At 45.6% G+C, this 18,032-nt stretch overlaps 1 protein-coding gene across 1 annotated transcript in view; it reads right to left on the bottom strand.

Moving 5' to 3' along the window:
- Positions 1-292: 292 nt before the first annotated feature.
- The window catches only part of si:dkey-97m3.1 (fatty acyl-CoA reductase), a 77,605-nt gene continuing 59,865 nt past the window's right edge, over positions 293-18,032 (bottom strand). Inside the window, exons 3-12 of the mRNA XM_021563887.2 lie at positions 15,897-16,072; positions 10,247-10,426; positions 8,851-9,028; positions 6,052-6,096; positions 5,809-5,927; positions 5,444-5,511; positions 1,565-1,736; positions 1,170-1,299; positions 583-710; positions 293-486 (exon numbers count right to left, since the gene is read on the bottom strand). Of these exons, the coding sequence (XP_021419562.2) occupies positions 324-486; positions 583-710; positions 1,170-1,299; positions 1,565-1,736; positions 5,444-5,511; positions 5,809-5,927; positions 6,052-6,096; positions 8,851-9,028; positions 10,247-10,426; positions 15,897-16,072 (1,359 nt within the window). The 3' untranslated portion in view covers positions 293-323. The remainder of the gene's footprint in view (positions 487-582; positions 711-1,169; positions 1,300-1,564; positions 1,737-5,443; positions 5,512-5,808; positions 5,928-6,051; positions 6,097-8,850; positions 9,029-10,246; positions 10,427-15,896; positions 16,073-18,032) is intronic.

Here is an 18,032-nt window from a genome sequence, read left to right on the forward strand (position 1 = left end):
TGTGCTGCTGGAGGTCTGAGGGGTGAGGTCTGGGTGAGGAGTGGGGTTGTGCTGCTGCAGGTCTGATGGGTGAGGTTTGGGTGAGGAGTGGGGTTGTGAGCTGCTGCAGGTCTGAGGGGTGTGGTCTGGTTGAGGAGTAGGGTTGTGTGCTGCTGGAGGTCTGAGGGGTGAGGTCTGGTTGAGGAGTGGGGTTGGGTGCTGCTGGAGGTCTGAGGGGTGAGGTCTGGGTGAGGAGTGGGGTTGGGTGCTGCTGCAGGTCTGAGGGGTGTGGTCTGGTTGAGGAGGCGAGCAGGGCGTTCAGCTGGTCAACGGTCAGTTGGTCATCAGTTGGTGAGTGTGCTGGAGGCCCTGAAGTAGGAGAGGAACTTGAAGCAGAGGCTGACCACAAAGTACCAGATGTTCCTAGCCATCTGAGAGCGGGCGATGAACACCCTCCAGATGAAGACCAGCAGTAGAGTGTTGAATGTGTAGCGGATGTTCCTCAGCCTGAGGGAGGGAGTTGGAAGTACACACTGTCATTTACATCCTTCTTCATAATAAGACAGGAGCAAACACAGTCAGCCCTGTAAGTAGTCTACTCACTTCCTGAGGTGTTGCCTGGCTGCAGGGATGTCGGACATGTCTTCATTCAGAACGTACTTCTTGGTGCCGATGCAGTAGTTCTCTATGTACTCTGGCCAGTTCAGCTGACGCACGTCAAAGTTGAATGTCTGGGAGAGAGTGTGCAGTAAGACATGGCTATTATGGTCACATTCTGTTGATTATGAAAACCTTTGGGATATCTATAATTTAACCTTCTGAAATGTAATGATGTAAGTATTTTATTTACCTTTATTTAACTAGGCAAGTCAGTTAAGAACAAATTCTTATTTTCAATGACAGCCTAGGAACAGTGGGTTAACTGTCTTGTTCAGGGGAAGAACTACAGATTTTTACCTTGTCAGCTCGGGGATTTGATCTTGCAAACTTTCAGTTCCTAGTCCATGCTCTAACCACTAGTCTATGCTGCCTTATTAGTGACCTGTTGTCTTGAAATCAATAAAGCTGTTTGTTTGAGCTGAAATGATGGCTTGGTGGCATTACTAGGTGAAATACACACCATATTGACTATACACATCAACATGCAGAGATAGTGTGTGCATAGAGGATGGATGCTGAGTCTACTGTACCTTCCTGTCCTCGGGGCTGAGGTGGCTCATCAGCATGTTCATGTTCTCTGAGTTCCACTCCCAGTCCTGACTGCTGAAGTACTCCAGCAGGCCGATGGCCTTGTGCAGCCGGTTGAAGATACGCATCATCCTACACAGAGAGAGCAGAATGGAGGATCGCAGTCCAAATGTACTGCATGCATATTGTACACAATTGTAATGTTCGTTTCACTGAAGACTTCATTAAAGATCACTTGTATGCAGCAAACACTGATTTCTTTATGATTACAGATCATTTGATCTATTTTTACATCACAATGTGTTGATTGGGTTGAAACCAAGTAGGTAGTTAAATTTTCATAGACCGAACAATGGTCTAGTGACAATGCTGATTGTCAGGACATTAGTAATCTTACTGGGGCTTCTGTCCAGACAGTCTCAGGTAGAGGTCGTAGATGAGGGCAGGGAACTTGTGGCTGACCAGGATCCAATACTGGTTCATCAGGTAGTTGGAGGTGATGTTGGCGTTGGGCCTTCTGAAAGCCTGCTCCAGAGGGTTCCTCTTGAAGCTGGACATCACATGGTGCTCTGAGAGAGAATACAAAGGAGTTAAAAAAGTGAAGGAATGGAGCTGACATCCCTATCTTACAGCTCTATTCAGTTGTGGCATTTTAAGGGGTGTAACGTTACAGAAGTACCTCTCACATTTTCCTCAGCCACTATATTAGAGAATTGGGATGTATCCAAGGGTGTGGTTTTCTGTTGCACTAATGACCTCATTCACAGCAGCTGCACACCTTCCCCACATGGCTGCAATCAAGGCTGCTCAGACCAAGGTAAAACTGCTGGGGAAACTGCTAGTGAAAGAACCAGTGGGTGATACTGGTGTGAATTTGTTCCTCGTGACCCACCAGCCTCTATAAAGAAGTGAACAGCCTTACAAGGGTAGCTCTCTCCTGTGTAGAAAACGATCTGGGGTAAGCCCGAGGGTAGCTCTCTCCTGTGTAGAAAACTATCTGGGGTAAGCCCGAGGGTAGCTCTCTCCTGTTGAGCTGTAGTTTTGTCATTTTGAGGCTTTCCCATTTAATTTATTCCCTATAACTGTTTTAGTGCTTTTGTTTTCAAGTTGATCTCATCAATTTGAGAGCCAAGTGGAGGAAGAAACGTACGCGCAGACTGAAGCGGTGGAAAATGAGGCAGAGGTCCAAGTAGACCGGGCCCATCCCCTACAGCTGTGATACCCCTCCAAGACCACTGGTGATTGAAGCCTGCGGTCCATGATGTGCAAAGAGCTGAACCAAAGTTGTCTGATGCCAACCTCATTGGAGTAAAGGACAGATCCTGGCTACCCAGCCCTCTACTATGCTAATTGGGCTGGCCAGCAACGACTACTGGAGAATGGCGAGGAAGACATCTCATACTAAATGGAGTGTTTTGGATTTACGTACAGTATAATACAAAATGCTCTGAGACCACGTGCCACACTACATATGACCCTTCGAGGAATCAAAGCCACACCCCTGATGTTGCACCGTGCTCCAGCACATTTCTGTGGATCAACTCTGTCATTAATTGTATATTTTTTTTATTAACTCTAAGTAGAACAATAGGATTCAATCTGATCGTGATTTGTTGGCTATGTGCCATTTAAAGGGAGAACATGCTGTGTTTACTGTGAACACTGCCTTTACAGGGTGCATGGCTGACAAAGGGCGACGTTATTGAATCCCGGCCAGAGGGACTATTCTCCAGCCCCACTAACAAGAGTTGAAAGATGGTTTTGGTGTTGAGGGTGAGTGTTCCCTGCTAGGGAAAGGTAACACAAATATACATTTTTGGAAAAAAGGCATCAGCGAGATTAGAACCTGTGACCTTCTGGTCCCTATCCAGCAGCACCCTTGTTTTTTCAAGTATTTAATGCTGTTCAGTCAAAGTAAACAAAGTAGATTAGAAATGTAATTCATTAAAATGTTTGGTAAGGAAAACAAGTCACAGCCAGGATTCGAACTGGCAACGCCCTCCAACCTAGCTCCCTGAAAGCATTTATTTTATTTGACTCATCTGTAAACTCCACACACTGACATGTTAGTTTAACACAGAGCTTTTCATCCAACCAATCACATTTGTTCTGCCCTAGAAAGTGGAGCTTCCCTCAGCACAAGATTGAGGCCGGGAATTAAATGAGAAACTCCAGAGCACTATTCCAGGGCTCCTTCTTTGATTCCTTGGGAGATTCTCTATTGCACAAAATTCCGGCCTTTCCTCGACACCTCTGTCCTCCTCTCAGTGATAAGTGGTCATGGAGAGTGTCAATTCGTTAGTAAGTGTCATCCACTCCTCGATAGCCTCCTCCTCGCCAAGGATAATCATGTGCTTCCTCATGGCTGCTAGCGCCGAAGTGTTTTAACATTTTCCACACCCCCTTTGAATCAGCTGTTTTCTCAAAGGAGACAACCATGCACACATTTAAAACGATACTCTACTTATCCTTTTATCTATAGAATGTATTGCACAAGTAGCTATATTAGTTTATCACTTTGTATTTTGTGATTCCTCCTCTGTAAACATCATTTGCCTGATGACGAGCGAGTGAATTACTGTCTCATTTCCCTCCACGTTCCCTCTCCTTACTGCCGCTCCTCAAATATATTGACCTTTTTCCAAAAGGGGTGAGAAGTGGACAGTGGAGAGAAGGCGACCAAAACCAATTAAGATACCAGAATTTTGATAACATATCCAGCCAGCAAACCTCCAACTTCCCTAAACAGCCCCATGGGTCCCCTAGACCCAGTTTGATTAGCTTAATTCTTAGCTCTTATGTGTTCCAGTAGATTAGTGCCCGCTATCCCAGGTTTATAACAGCGAGGCAGAGTGATGAGCCCTAATCCCTCTGCCAGCCATCTGATGCCAATTTCCCAGAATGAAAGGAGCAGATTCACTAATCTGAGAGCATAGGGACCCTGGCTGTCGCCCGCTACCGCGCTAATCTGAGAGCATAGGGACCTGGCTGTCGCCCGCTACCGCGCTAATCTGAGAGCATAGGGACCCTGGCTGTCGCCCGCTACCGCGCTAATCTGAGAGCATAGGGACCCTGGCTGTCGCCCGCTACCGCGCTAATCTGAGAGCATAGGGACCCTGGCTGTCGCCCGCTACCGCGCTAATCTGAGAGCATAGGGACCCTGGCTGTCGCCCGCTACCGCGCTAATCTGAGAGCATAGGGACCCTGGCTGTCGCCCGCTACCGCGCTAATCTGAGAGCATAGGGACCCTGGCTGTCGCCCGCTACCGCGCTAATCTGAGAGCATAGGGACCCTGGCTGTCGCCCGCTACCGCGCTAATCTGAGAGCATAGGGACCCTGGCTGTCGCCCGCTACCGCGCTAATCTGAGAGCATAGGGACCCTGGCTGTCGCCCGCTACCGCGCTAATCTGAGAGCATAGGGACCCTGGCTGTCGCCCGCTACCGCGCTAATCTGAGCCTGACAGATACCCGGCCCGCATGGACCTTTTCCTCTGTGGTCCACTGGGATGTACGGTAGATGATGGGCCGGGAGGTGAGCTGCCACCACAACCAAAATGCTGGTGGGGTGATTTTCATGATGACATGATGCCTCTACTTGTTATTGTTTGGGCAACTGTGCTTTACTGCTGATGGGAGTTGTCATTTGGGCAGATCCACAGTGGTGAGGTCAAACAGATGTACACAGTGTGTGGGTTCAGTAATGTTCTACTAGCTGCCAGAAGGTGGCAGTAGACCCTCGCCACTGTCAAATCCCTGGCCATCTAATCATGACAAATGTTTTCCACCTGCTTCTCACTGCTACACCATTCAAACTGATTTAGGAGAACCAGGACTGACAGACAACCCCCTGTTTCATATCCCCGGTGGGAATGTTTGATGCGTAGTTTCATAGTGACAACACCATCAACCAAGTGGATCACTAGTCACTTTAATAATGTTTGCATTTCTCATCTCATACCATCTATTGCATCTTGCCTATGCCGCTCATCCATATATTTATTTTCCTATTCCATTCCTTACTTAGATTTGTGTGTATTAGGTAGTTGCTGTGGAATTGTTAGATATAGCTGCACTGTTGGAACTAGAAGCACAAGCAATTCGCAACACTCGCAATAACATCTGTTAACCATGTGTATGTGACCAATAAAATGTGATTTGATCAAGATTTCAACTGCTGAAGTACATTGATTTATGACGACGGAAGACATAGTGGCAGATGAGCAAGCACTGATTATGTCACTGTAACAGGCATACAGACAGACTGACAGATACCTACCGATCTCTCCCCAGTGGAAAGGGTTGATGCCGCCCGTTGTGCAGTTGTAAACCAGCGCTGCTTTGGGTCTGCAAGGGAGCAGAGAGAGGAGGTCAGAAGGGTCAAGTGTTAAAGGGATCAAAGGGGAGGGTCCATTAGGAAACATCTATAAAATGAGCCCACAAACACAAAATCACATAATTTGAAAACACTGGGCTTCCTCATCAGTCAATGGTGTGGAGCTGGGGAGATGTGTTTGAACAAACTGGGCTAAGGTAGGTTTACAGGAGAACTTCCTGCAGGTCAATATGGGGGGGTGTTTGTTTGTGTGGGTTAAACCATACAGTCATTGGTCAAACCATATTCCACCTGGGGGGAAAGTTAACCTGTGCACTGCTGTGTACCAGCCAGCGGCCAGGGTCAGGTTGATGACCACGTCCACAGGGATGAGGTCCGCCACCGCATCATTGTTGGCTCTCATGGTGCGCAGGATGCCCTTCCCCGCCTGATCAGACAGGACACAGGGTTACCACCACATCATCACCTGATCATTGTTTAAACTAGTGGCATCAAAATGAGCAAACTTACTATCTGAAAAATACAACTAATAAGTAGATGTTGGTACTTACAGCGATGAAGACTCCGCTTGGTCCATTGAAGTTGTCGATCCAACCCTGAGACAGAAGAACAGGGAGGGAATAAATTAGTGTAATGAGAGATTAGGGGCTCTATTCAATCTGTACGGATTTTTTTTATCCGTTATTTAAACTGAAAGGCAATGTTCCAGCGTAAGCGGACACGGTAAATGCTGCATATGTCTGCTCAATCGGAAATGACCTAAAAATGTATATCTCGCAATCTGGAATGCTTCAGCGATGCAGACTGAATAGAGACGTAGGTGGAAGAGAACCCTAAGTACCCCCCTTAAAGCTGGAATCCTTAGTTGCTACATCTATTTTTGGACTTATAAATTAATGATATATACCCATTGATTGTTGAAGAATATAACTTATAAATGCCTCGTGAGCTTAGTTCAGCTGTCATACCCCATCAGAACCCAAAATACAAGCTTGTTCTACTTTAATGGTTGTAAATATAAACAAACACTGTATAGCCTAACAACATGGTTAAAACTATACATTTTATATCATGGATGGTTAGTCCTTGCATCCATAGCTCTGTCTATGAATTTGAGAGTGGTTACATTTCTCCAGGCCCATTTTCTTTATTTAACCAGGCAAGTCAGTTTAAGAACAAATTCGTATTTGCAATGACGACCTAGGAACAGTGAGTTAACTGCCTTGTTCAGGGGCAGAACGAAGACCTTGTCAGCTCAGGGATTCGCTCTAACCACTAGGCTACCTGCCTCAGCTTTTTAACAAAACACAGGCGGTGTTTCCGCTTTGTTACCGTTTCAATTAGGAATTCTAGCTTCAAGCAGCACTATAACATTGCTGCAACATCATCAAGTTACAAATAGCCTCCTAACAGTAACATCAATTAGATTGTTGTGTATCTGCTGAGTTAGCATTCCAGTGGTGTGCTAGGCTAGCTAGCTACCTATGGAGAGTGAGACTGAGATAGGGAGAGTAAGTGTCCACATCAATTAGATTGTTGTGTATCTGCTGAGTTAGCATTCCAGTGGTGTGCTAGGCTAGCTAGCTACCTATGGAGACTGAGATAGGGAGAGTAACAGTGTCCACATCAATTAGCCCTCCGGTAATACATTGGTAATAGACTGGGCTTATTTGTGTGGGTCTGGCTGTGGCTTGTCCCTACAGGGTAAGGCTACATGGTCTGGTGCAGACAGACAGTCAGACAAATAGGAGTCCTTATCACACCGTCCAAGACACAATTTCTGCAGGTATACATCTTTGACCTCATTGAGGGATCGCCTGTGACATTTTAACACTTAACGGAGTTCTGAGGACATGGAGATTGAAGTTCAACACACACACACACACACACACACACACACACACACACACACACACACACACACACACACACACACACACTCCTCCCGTCGCTCCCACTGTCTCAAGCTGCCTGCGCAATAAACTTGTAAAGCGTGATCTTTTGGCTGTTTTGCTGCCAGGCCTGGATCCTGCTCTGTTGAAACGTTACAGCCCCAGAAAACTAAATGCAGCCCTGGGGCTGTATAGTCGTTTTCTGTGAATATACTTAGTGCTGTTTAAAAGTGTATTATACTCTATTGAAAACTCTGAAAGTGTGAATTTTTTCGTCTTCTAGATTTTTGATCTCTTTCTGTGTGAATTTATGGAGCCTCAGACGTTCAAATAAAATTCCTGTAGGAAAATAAAGTAAGCATGTCACTTGAATTTGCGGGAAAGAACTTGGACGAATATTATAATCACAAAAATGATGAAATGTTGAACACCATCCTCCCATTGCTCCTCCAAAATTTTAAGCAGCAATAAAGTCTGCATTTATATTTTAAACGCTTTAATATGTCCATCTGCCGCTATGCTAAGTGAGATTAAAATGCTAAACGCTGTGGAATCCTTACGCTAAGATGTTAGCCTACACTACAACAGCTGGACAGATTAGAAAATAAAAAGCAGCTTACTCATGAAAGTACCATCACCCTGTACATGCAGAAGAGGACTGGCCACCCCTCGGAAGCTGGTTCTTATCTAGCTTTCTCCCTAGGTTCCTGCCTTTCTAGGGACAACTGCTGATGTCAAAATACCTTTATAAAATACATTATATTGATTGATTGATTACTGCACCCTTCAGAGTGGCCTTTCCATGAACCTACAGTTGCTTTTCAGTGACCTTCTATCTAGTAGGAGACACTCATAGGCTCTCCGGTTTCAGCACTGGCAGTACCCCTCCCTTTCCCCATCGCCCCTTCCTTGCCCCCCTCACAACGCCTACCCAGATGTTGGGGTCAGGGACACTCCTCTTCGAGTCCTGGAATCCAGCCCAGCCAGACTTTCTGAACTATTAGAACCATTAGTCCTGGTCCATCCCTAATACAACCTTTACTCAGCACTACACACCCAATCCCCCTTTAAGTCTGACTGTACACAGGGGAGATATATTGACCAGTGTACTATTACAGCGATCGATCGCTAATTCCCATCCATTTGGCACCACAGCAGGACATGATGGTGTGAGAATTGACAGAATTCTGACAGAGCCCTTTTACCATCACAGTGAAAGTGCTACATAGATTTTTATAAATTGTGATACATTTCCCAACAGGCAGGTGGCTGAGCCAATCACACTTCTTCTGATACACTTATCTTGCTGACCAGTCAGTACACTGTTTAACGTCCACAGACTACATACAGAATGTGATCCATGTATCTATTGATCATCTATTGACTTTATTGCTGTAATCTAGTCCCACAGAATGATGTATGTATATGATACTGTATCTCTATGGTAACGGCACTCACAGGGAAAGGCTCCTGCCAGCTGGCTCCCACTATGGAGGGTCTGATGATGCCGATGCTGAGCTTGCTGCTCTCCTTCTGAACCACGCACTCTGCCAGGGCTTTGGTGTAGGTGTAGGTGTTGGGGCGGTCCCCGATGAGGCGTGGCGTGATGTCACAGACAATGCTGTCCTCCATCCACCTGCAGTCGCAGACACAAGAGGACACACAATTAGACTCACATCACAATGGTACAGGACACATGCCAGGATTGAAGTAAAGTTGGTATTTTGAGGGCCTCCCGGGTGGTGCAGTGGTTAAGGGCGCTGTACTGCAGCGCCAGCTGTGCCACCAGCTGTGCCACCAGAGACTCTGGGTTCGCGCCCAGGCTCTGTCGTAAACCGGCCGCCCCGGAGGTCGTGGGGCGACGCACAATTGGCCTAGCATCGTCCGGGTTAGGGAGGGTTTGGCCGGTAGGGAAATCCTTGTCTCATCGCGCACCGGCGGGCCGGGCGCAGTGCGCGCTAACCAAGGTTGCCAGGTGCACGGTGTTTCCTCCGACACATTAGTGCGGCTGGCTTCCGGGTTGGATTCTGTGGGTTCTTCCGGGTTCTGTGTTAAGAAGCAGTGCGGCTTGGTTGGGTTGTGTATCGGAGGACACATGACTTTCAACCTTCGGAGTTGTAGCGATGAGACAAGATAGTAGCTACTAAAACAATTGGATACCACAAAATTGGGGAGAAAAAAAGAGTAAAATTCACAAAAAACAAAAAAAGTTGCCATTTTGTGTAGATAGATGAAACGTCGTTCACTCCGATAGCCGTCTGTGATGGTAATTATAATCAATCATTAGTTGGAAATGGCACAAGGTCCTTGGTTCGGTTCAATTCCATTTCAATCAGTTCCTTCAGGAGATTAATTGAAATTCAATGAATATACTGGCATTTATCTAACTAAGATTCTATCAGATCTGCGCTAGTCGACACCAGCATAGAGATTGTTTAGAGGCATAGAGGTTTTTTAGAGGTTTAGAAGCATACACGTTGTTTAGAGGTTTAGAGGCCTTAGAGCTGTCAAATCCACAAGCGGCTCCCGGCATTATACCTAAAGAGGACATTTTCTCATTCTGACCTTCCAACGTGAGTGGAACGGGTGTGGCTTCGTGACAATGATCACAAGAGCAGCTGCTCACCGATGTGACTGGTGCAACGTAGATCCACCTCCGACTGCGCCAAATCATCAGCTATGCCAGTTAATGCTTGATCTGATCGAATCCAGGCCTAAGTGCCATTTATCTTCACTGAGCATATTTTCAATGCATGAAATTTGCAAATGAATTCACTTCCTGAATAGATGAAATCGTAATAGCAGCAACCCCACCCCCAACTCAGATGCAGAAAGTTGACTTCACACTACTCACTCCAGGGAGTCAATGAGCTTCTTGGGTTCTACAGGCGGTGGGTAGATGATCTCGTCGATGTGCCTGCGGTTGCAGTTGGCGTAGGCTGTGGAGATGTGGATGAAGGCCTGGAGGTGGTGCATCTGCTGGGCCAGATTCAGGAGCTGCTGCGTGGCCATCACATTCAGCTGCAGGGCGTGTCTGGGAAGAGAGGACACACACACAGCAGGACTGGGTAAGAGATCACTGTGCATAAGTACACATAAGAAGCATAAGCACACTATGCATTCCCGTAACATCCTCACAAGGAGAGAAGTGAGACAGTGAAAGAGAGAGAGAGACAGACCGAGAGAGACAGAGGGAGAAAGAGAGAAACAGAAAAAGAGAGAGAAGGGTGAGAAAGAGAGAGAGACAGACCGAGAGAGACAGAGGGAGAAGAAGAGAAACAGAAAAAGGGAGAGAGAAGGGTGATAAAGAGAGAAACAGAAAAAGAGAGAGAGGAGGGTGAGAAAGAGAGAGAGACAGAGGGAGAAGAAGAGAAACAGAAAAAGAGAGAGGGGAGGGTGAGAAAGAGAGAAACAGAAAAAGAGAGAGAAGGGTGAGAAAGAGAGAGAGCACATTGGAGAGTTGGCATTATAATAATCCTCCCTCAAACCCTTTTATCCTCACACTTGATTCCAGCAATGTGCTTCCATTCCAGGAAAACAGACAAAAATCTAGCTCACCTCTCAGCCAGTCTACAGAGAAAGATAGTGCTTCTCAGCCACAGTCAGGCAGTGTGGAAGGTGTGTGTGTGTATGTAAGTGCAGATGTGGTTTTGGGAACTTTTATAGAGCACTAGGGTAGTTTGAGAACTATTGTAGAGCACTAGTCCAGTTTGAGAACTATTATAGAACACTAGGCCAGTTTGATAACTATTATAGAGCACTAGGCCAGTTTGAGAACTATTATAGAGCACTAGGGTAGTTTGAGAACTATTATAGAGCACTAGGGTAGTTTGAGAACTATTGTAGAGCACTAGTCCAGTTTGAGAACTATTATAGAACACTAGGCCAGTTTGATAACTATTATAGAGCACTAGGGTAGTTTGAAAACTATTATAGAGCACTAGGCCAGTTTGAGAACTATTATAGAACACTAGGCCAGTTTGAGAACTATTATAGAGCACTAGGGTAGTTTGAGAACTATTATAGAGCACTAGGGTAGTTTGAGAACTATTGTAGAGCACTAGTCCAGTTTGAGAACTATTATAGAACACTAGGCCAGTTTGATAACTATTATAGAGCACTAGGCCAGTTTGAGAACTATTATAGAGCACTAGGGTAGTTTGAGAACTATTGTAGAGCACTAGTCCAGTTTGAGAACTATTATAGAACACTAGGCCAGTTTGATAACTATTATAGAGCACTAGGCCAGTTTGAGAACTATTATAGAGCACTAGGCCAGTTTGAGAACTATTATAGAGCACTAGTCCAGTTTGAGAACTATTATAGAACACTAGGCCAGTTTGATAACTATTATAGAGCACTAGGCCAGTTTGAGAACTATTATAGAGCACTAGGCCAGTTTGAGAACTATTATAGAGCACTAGGCAAGTTTGAGAACTATTATAGAGCACTAGTCCAGTTTGATAACTATTATAGAGCACTAGGCCAGTTTGAGAACTATTATAGAGCACTAGGCCAGTTTGAGAACTATTATAGAGCACTAAGCCAGTTTGAGAACTATTATAGAGCACTAAGCCAGTTTGAGAACTATTATAGAGCACTAGGCCAGTTTGAGAACTATTATAGAGCACTAGGCCAGTTTGAGAGAGAACACCACTGTGTCTGTGGACTGCTCCTAACTGTGTTCCTCACTGTTCCAAGCCGCTGAGTCATTAATGAATTCCGCTGTTGTATTTTCATTAGGGTGCCAGATATACTGTATCCTAGAAGCTATGGTGGCTATGGTGCTTATCACTGCTGCAGTGCTAGGCTTGACTAGCCTTGTACATTTGCACAGCACAGATGTTGAGTCTAGGGCGCTATCTGAAATGCTGTGGTCTGGGTCCCAGTGATTAAACTGTTGTCTGATTATGGTCCAACTCCCCCTGGCAACTTTGTTTCTCTGGAGACAGGGTAACATCATTGTGTGTCAGACGAGAGAACGTGAGAGAGAACAGGGGAGAAAGAGAGAGAAATACAGAGGAAGGGATGGAGAGGTAAGGGTGAAAAGAGAAAAGAAAGTGAAAGAGGGAGGAGAAGAGAGCTATGATGCTGTTCAGAGAACACTCTCACAGCTTTTCCCTAACTGAGCTGTCAGTCATGGCTAATGTCCCGCCTCCCCACACCTCCTTTCACCTCTCTGACTGCATCTCATCCCTTAAGGCTGTCCTGTCTCTCCTACTCAACGGGATCTGTTCCCAGCAGCCGCACAGGCACCCAGACAGGCGTATTTAACAGTATGATGAAGACTTGTGAGAATACACTGAGACAGATAGACACAGAGCTCTTTAATGTTTTAATAATCCCTCTGAAGACCTCATTCCCGCTTCCTCACTGAGTAGGAGACATCTAAAGACATCTAAAGACATCTACCCCCTACAGCTAGCTACATGCAGACTCCCTGGATACATCTCTCTTCCCCCTACAGCTAGCTACCTGCAGACTCCCTGGACACATCTCTCTACCCCCTACAGCTAGCTAGCTACCTGCAGACCCCCTGGATACATCTCTCTACCCCCTACAGATAGCTAGCTACCTGCAGACTCCCTGGATACATCTCTCTACCCCCTACAGCTAGCTACCTGCAGACTCCCTGGATACATCTCTCTACCCCCTACAGCTAGCTAGCTACAGTGCCTTGCGAAAGTATTCGGCCCCCTTGAACTTTGCGACCTTTTGCCACATTTCAGGCTTCAAACATAAAGATATAAAACTGTATTTTTTTGTGAAGAATCAACAACAAGTGGGACACAATCATGAAGTGGAATGACATTTATTGGATATTTCAAACTTTTTTAACAAATCAAAAACTGAAAAATTGGGCGTGCAAAATTATTCAGCCCCCTTAAGTTAATACTTTGTAGCGCCACCTTATGCTGCGATTACAGCTGTAAGTCGCTTGGGGTATGTCTCTATCAGTTTTGCACATCGAGAGACTGACATTTTTTCCCATTCCTCCTTGCAAAACAGCTCGAGCTCAGTGAGGTTGGATGGAGAGCATTTGTGAACAGCAGTTTTCAGTTCTTTCCACAGATTCTCGATTGGATTCAGGTCTGGACTTTAACTTGGCCATTCTAACACCTGGATATGTTTATTTTTGAACCATTCCATTGTAGATTTTGCTTTATGTTTTGGATCATTGTCTTGTTGGAAGACAAATCTCCGTCCCAGTCTCAGGTCTTTTGCAGACTCCATCAGGTTTTCTTCCAGAATGGTCCTGTATTTGGCTCCATCCATCTTCCCATCAATTTTAACCATCTTCCCTGTCCCTGCTGAAGAAAAGCAGGCCCAAACCATGATGCTGCCACCACCATGTTTGACAGTGGGGATGGTGTGTTCAGCTGTGTTGCTTTTACGCCAAACATAACGTTTTGCATTGTTGCCAAAAAGTTCCATTTTGGTTTCATCTGACCAGAGCACCTTCTTCCACATGTTTGGCGTGTCTCCCAGGTGGCTTGTGGCAAACTTTAAACGACACTTTTTATGGATATCTTTAAGAAATGGCTTTCTTCTTGCCACTCTTCCATAAAGGCCAGATTTGTGCAATATACGACTGATTGTTGTCCTATGGACAGAGTCTCCCACCTCAGCTGTAGATCTCTGCAGTTCATCCAGAGTGATCATGGGCCTCTTGGCTGCATCTCTGATCAGTCTTCTCCTTGTATGAGCTGAAAGTTTAGAGGGACGGCCAGGTCTTGGTAGATTTGCAGTGGTCTGATACTCCTTCCATTTCAATATTATCGCTTGCACAGTGCTCCTTGGGATGTTTAAAGCTTGGGAAATCTTTTTGTATCCAAATCCAGCTTTAAACTTCTTCACAACAGTATCTCGGACCTGCCTGGTGTGTTCCTTGTTCTTCATGATGCTCTCTGCGCTTTTAACGGACCTCTGAGACTATCACAGTGCAGGTGCATTTATACGGAGACTTGATTACACACAGGTGGATTGTATTTATCATCATTAGTCATTTAGGTCAACATTGGATCATTCAGAGATCCTCACTGAATTTCTGGAGAGAGTTTGCTGCACTGAAAGTAAAGGGGCTGAATAATTTTGCACGCCCAATTTTTCAGTTTTTGATTTGTTAAAAAAGTTTGAAATATCCAATAAATGTCGTTCCACTTCATGATTGTGTCCCACTTGTTGTTGATTCTTCACAAAAAAATACAGTTTTATATCTTTATGTTTGAAGCCTGAAATGTGGCAAAAGGTCGCAAAGTTCAAGGGGGCCGAATACTTTCGCAAGGCACTGTACCTGCAGACTCCCTGGATACATCTCTCTACCCCCTACAGCTAGCTAGCTACCTGCAGACTCCCTGGATACATCTCTCTACCCCCTACAGCTAGCCAGCTACCTGCAGACTCCCTGGATACATCTCTCTACCCCCTACAGCTAGCCAGCTACCTGCAGACTCCCTGGATACATCTCTCTACCCCCTACAGCTAGCCAGCTACCTGCAGACTCCCTGGATACATCTCTCTACCCCCTACAGCTAGCCAGCTACCTGCAGACTCCCTGGATACATCTCTCTACCCCCTACAGCTAGCTACCTGCAGACTCCCTGGATACATCTCTCTACCCCCTACAAAAAAAGAATACATTCTAAAAAGCTTTAACAAGAGCAAGGTATTGAGTTTAATTTGAAAACAGCATAACAGTTTGTAAAAGCAGAATATTTCAGGTCATCCCACCCCCTAACCTTTGAACCCCTGCAGACTCCCTGGATACATATCTCTCTCTATCGGTCTGTCTCTCTCTCACCACATGGAACATCGATGCACTGTCTACTACGTGAGATGATGAAACCACATGGAATATTGAAAACTTAAACAGTTTCAATTTTTAAATTCAATATGACTGTATTCTACAAGACTTTATTCGCTCAACATTGCATTGGATTTTGATGTAATATGTTTAATTACTATTTATGTAAGTGTTTGCCTGTTGCTTGACAATGTTGCTTGACAGACGCTACACAGACGCTATATTATCTTGGGATCTCTGTTGTGTCTCTCAACATCCTCATCATACTCTAGATATATCAGCTTCCCCATTGGTCAACACCAGAACACAAACAGTCCAGACTATCAAACAAACATCACTTCCTGTAGGAAGTCCCTGGACAATGGGCACTTTCTGGTACTCGGGACAATGACAAAGCAAAACCCTCCGACCCCATAAACCAGACCCGAGTAAAATATCAAAATAAAACATGTGACCAAGATAAAGACGACCCTGGCCCCTATACGGGCTGACCTCCTCGCAACTACAGACTGTCTACTGTGTTGACGTCAGTTAATAGGATCTCTATGTCTTTGTACCTCTCTCTGTGTCAGACACAAGCTATGTCCATGCATTTATACACAATCAAACTGATTTGATTTGTTGAGTTGATAAAGTGGTGAGTTAGCATGTGAGCTAGGTGATAGAGGAAGAGTCAGTGTGTAGGGGGTGTGGTCCTCACTTGAGGGGTTCGTCGAAGCGGATGGTGGCAGCACAGTGGAAGATGATGTTGACGCAGGAGGTCAGTCTCTCTACGTCCTCAGGACTGATGGCCAGGGCAGGCTGTGTCAACTCACTGCTGATAGGAACTATCTTCTGGTGGAAGTCTGGGTTGTCCTCCCTCACGCGGTCAAACAGCTGCAGGAAATGCACACATAGATGCATCAGATCATATCAACGTATGTCAAGCCATTGATTTTAGCCAGGTCCATATGTAAAGGACACTATATGCATTGATGTCTGTAACGATTCTGTCTACATGGATGTTTGGCTGTAGGCTATTCCTCTGCACAACTGCTACTGTGTAAAGCCATGTCAGCTTTTACATAACAATAGCACCATAGTAGTATTTGCAAGCCTCAGTATTAACAATATGGGTCATGTTGACCGATGTAATTGATGAATGACTCTAGTATTTAAACACAGATCAAGCGGGTGTCAATATTTGCATTTTCCCACAATGCTCTAGTAGCAGCGGTGTCGCCCATGGGAGACCACTCTGCAGTACCAGAGCACTCTCTCTGCGTGTGTGCGTGTGTGTGTGTGTGTGTGTGTGTGTGTGTGTGTGTGTGTGTGTGTGTGTGTGTGTGTGGGTGTAACATGTTCCCTGTTCTTATGACTCAGATGAGGCAGGGAGTGCACCTTACGAAAGGAAATGAAACCTCATCACCAAGGAGGGAGATAATATCACTCCTTATCCTCCAAGCAAAAACCATTATCAACAAATTGTAGGTTTTAGTCTTGAATGCAGGGAACTGTGTTTTAGGGCTGAATATAAGAACACAACAAACAGAAGGGAAGATAAAGTCTCTTATGACAAACGAGACATAAATCAAGTAGCTGGCCAGTGTGCACCTCAGATTTGGCTCTGGGTGTCGAGAATTAAGGAAGACACAAAACACAGAAAATTGTACTGAACATTTCAGATTGCTAGTGATTAAGATTAGCATGTGTGAGTTATGAAATTGGATGTCTCTCCCTCTCCCTCTGTGTGTGTGTGTGTGTGTGTGTGTGTTCCGGCTGCCCTGGTAAGCAGACCACTCTAAGTGAAGAGCAGGACAGATGTTGAGTAATGCCTCCAACAGCTGTTCATATCCATGTTCTCTCTCTCCATCCCTCCCTACATCTATCTCTCTCCATCTCCATCCATCCCTCCCTACATCTATCTCTCTCCATCTCCATCCATCCCTCCCTACATCTATCTCTCTCTCCATCCCTCCCTACATCTATCCATCCCTCACTACATCTATCTCTCTCTCTCCATCCCTCCCTACATCTATCGCTCTCTCCATCCCTCCCTACATCTATCTATCTCTCTATCCATCCCTCCCTACATCTCTCTCTCCATCTCCATCCATCCCTCCCTACATCTATCGCTCTCTCCATCTCCATACATCTATCTCTCTCTCCATCTCCATCCATCCCTCCCTACATCTATCGCTCTCTCCATCTCCATACATCTATCTCTCTCTCCATCTCCATCCATCCCTCCCTACATCTATCGCTCTCTCATCCCTCCCTACATCTCTCTCCATCTCCATCCATCCCTCCCTACATCTATCGCTCTCTCCATCTCTCCCTACATATATCTCTCTCTCCATCTCCATACATCTATCTCTCTCCATCTCCATCCATCCCTCCCTACATCTATCGCTCTCTCCATCCCTCCCTACATCTCTCTCCATCTCCATCCATCCCTCCCTACATCTATCGCTCTCTCCATCTCGCCCTACATCTCTCTCTCTCCATCTCCATCCCTCCCTACATCTATCTCTCTCCATCTCCATCCATCCCTCCCTACATCTCTCTCTCTCCATCCCTCCCTACATATATCTCTCTCTCCCTACATCTATCTCTCTCTCCATACATCTATCTCTCTCTCCATCTCCATCCCTCCCTACATCTATCTCTCTTTCTATTGCTGTCTCTGTCTCTGTTTCTGGCTCTCTAATGAGTCCATGTTGACTGCACTTTTCCTCACATCGTGACAAACTGAAGAACTCTGTTGACCCCATTCACCCTGGTGGAAAAAGTCCCTGAGGTCACAATGTGTGTTCTGCTTTCTACTCCAGCTCAACCCATAACAGAGACAGAGACG

The sequence above is a fragment of the Oncorhynchus mykiss genome, chromosome 15 (assembly GCF_013265735.2).
Source record: "Oncorhynchus mykiss isolate Arlee chromosome 15, USDA_OmykA_1.1, whole genome shotgun sequence".
NCBI classification, from domain to species: Eukaryota; Metazoa; Chordata; class Actinopteri; order Salmoniformes; family Salmonidae; genus Oncorhynchus; species Oncorhynchus mykiss.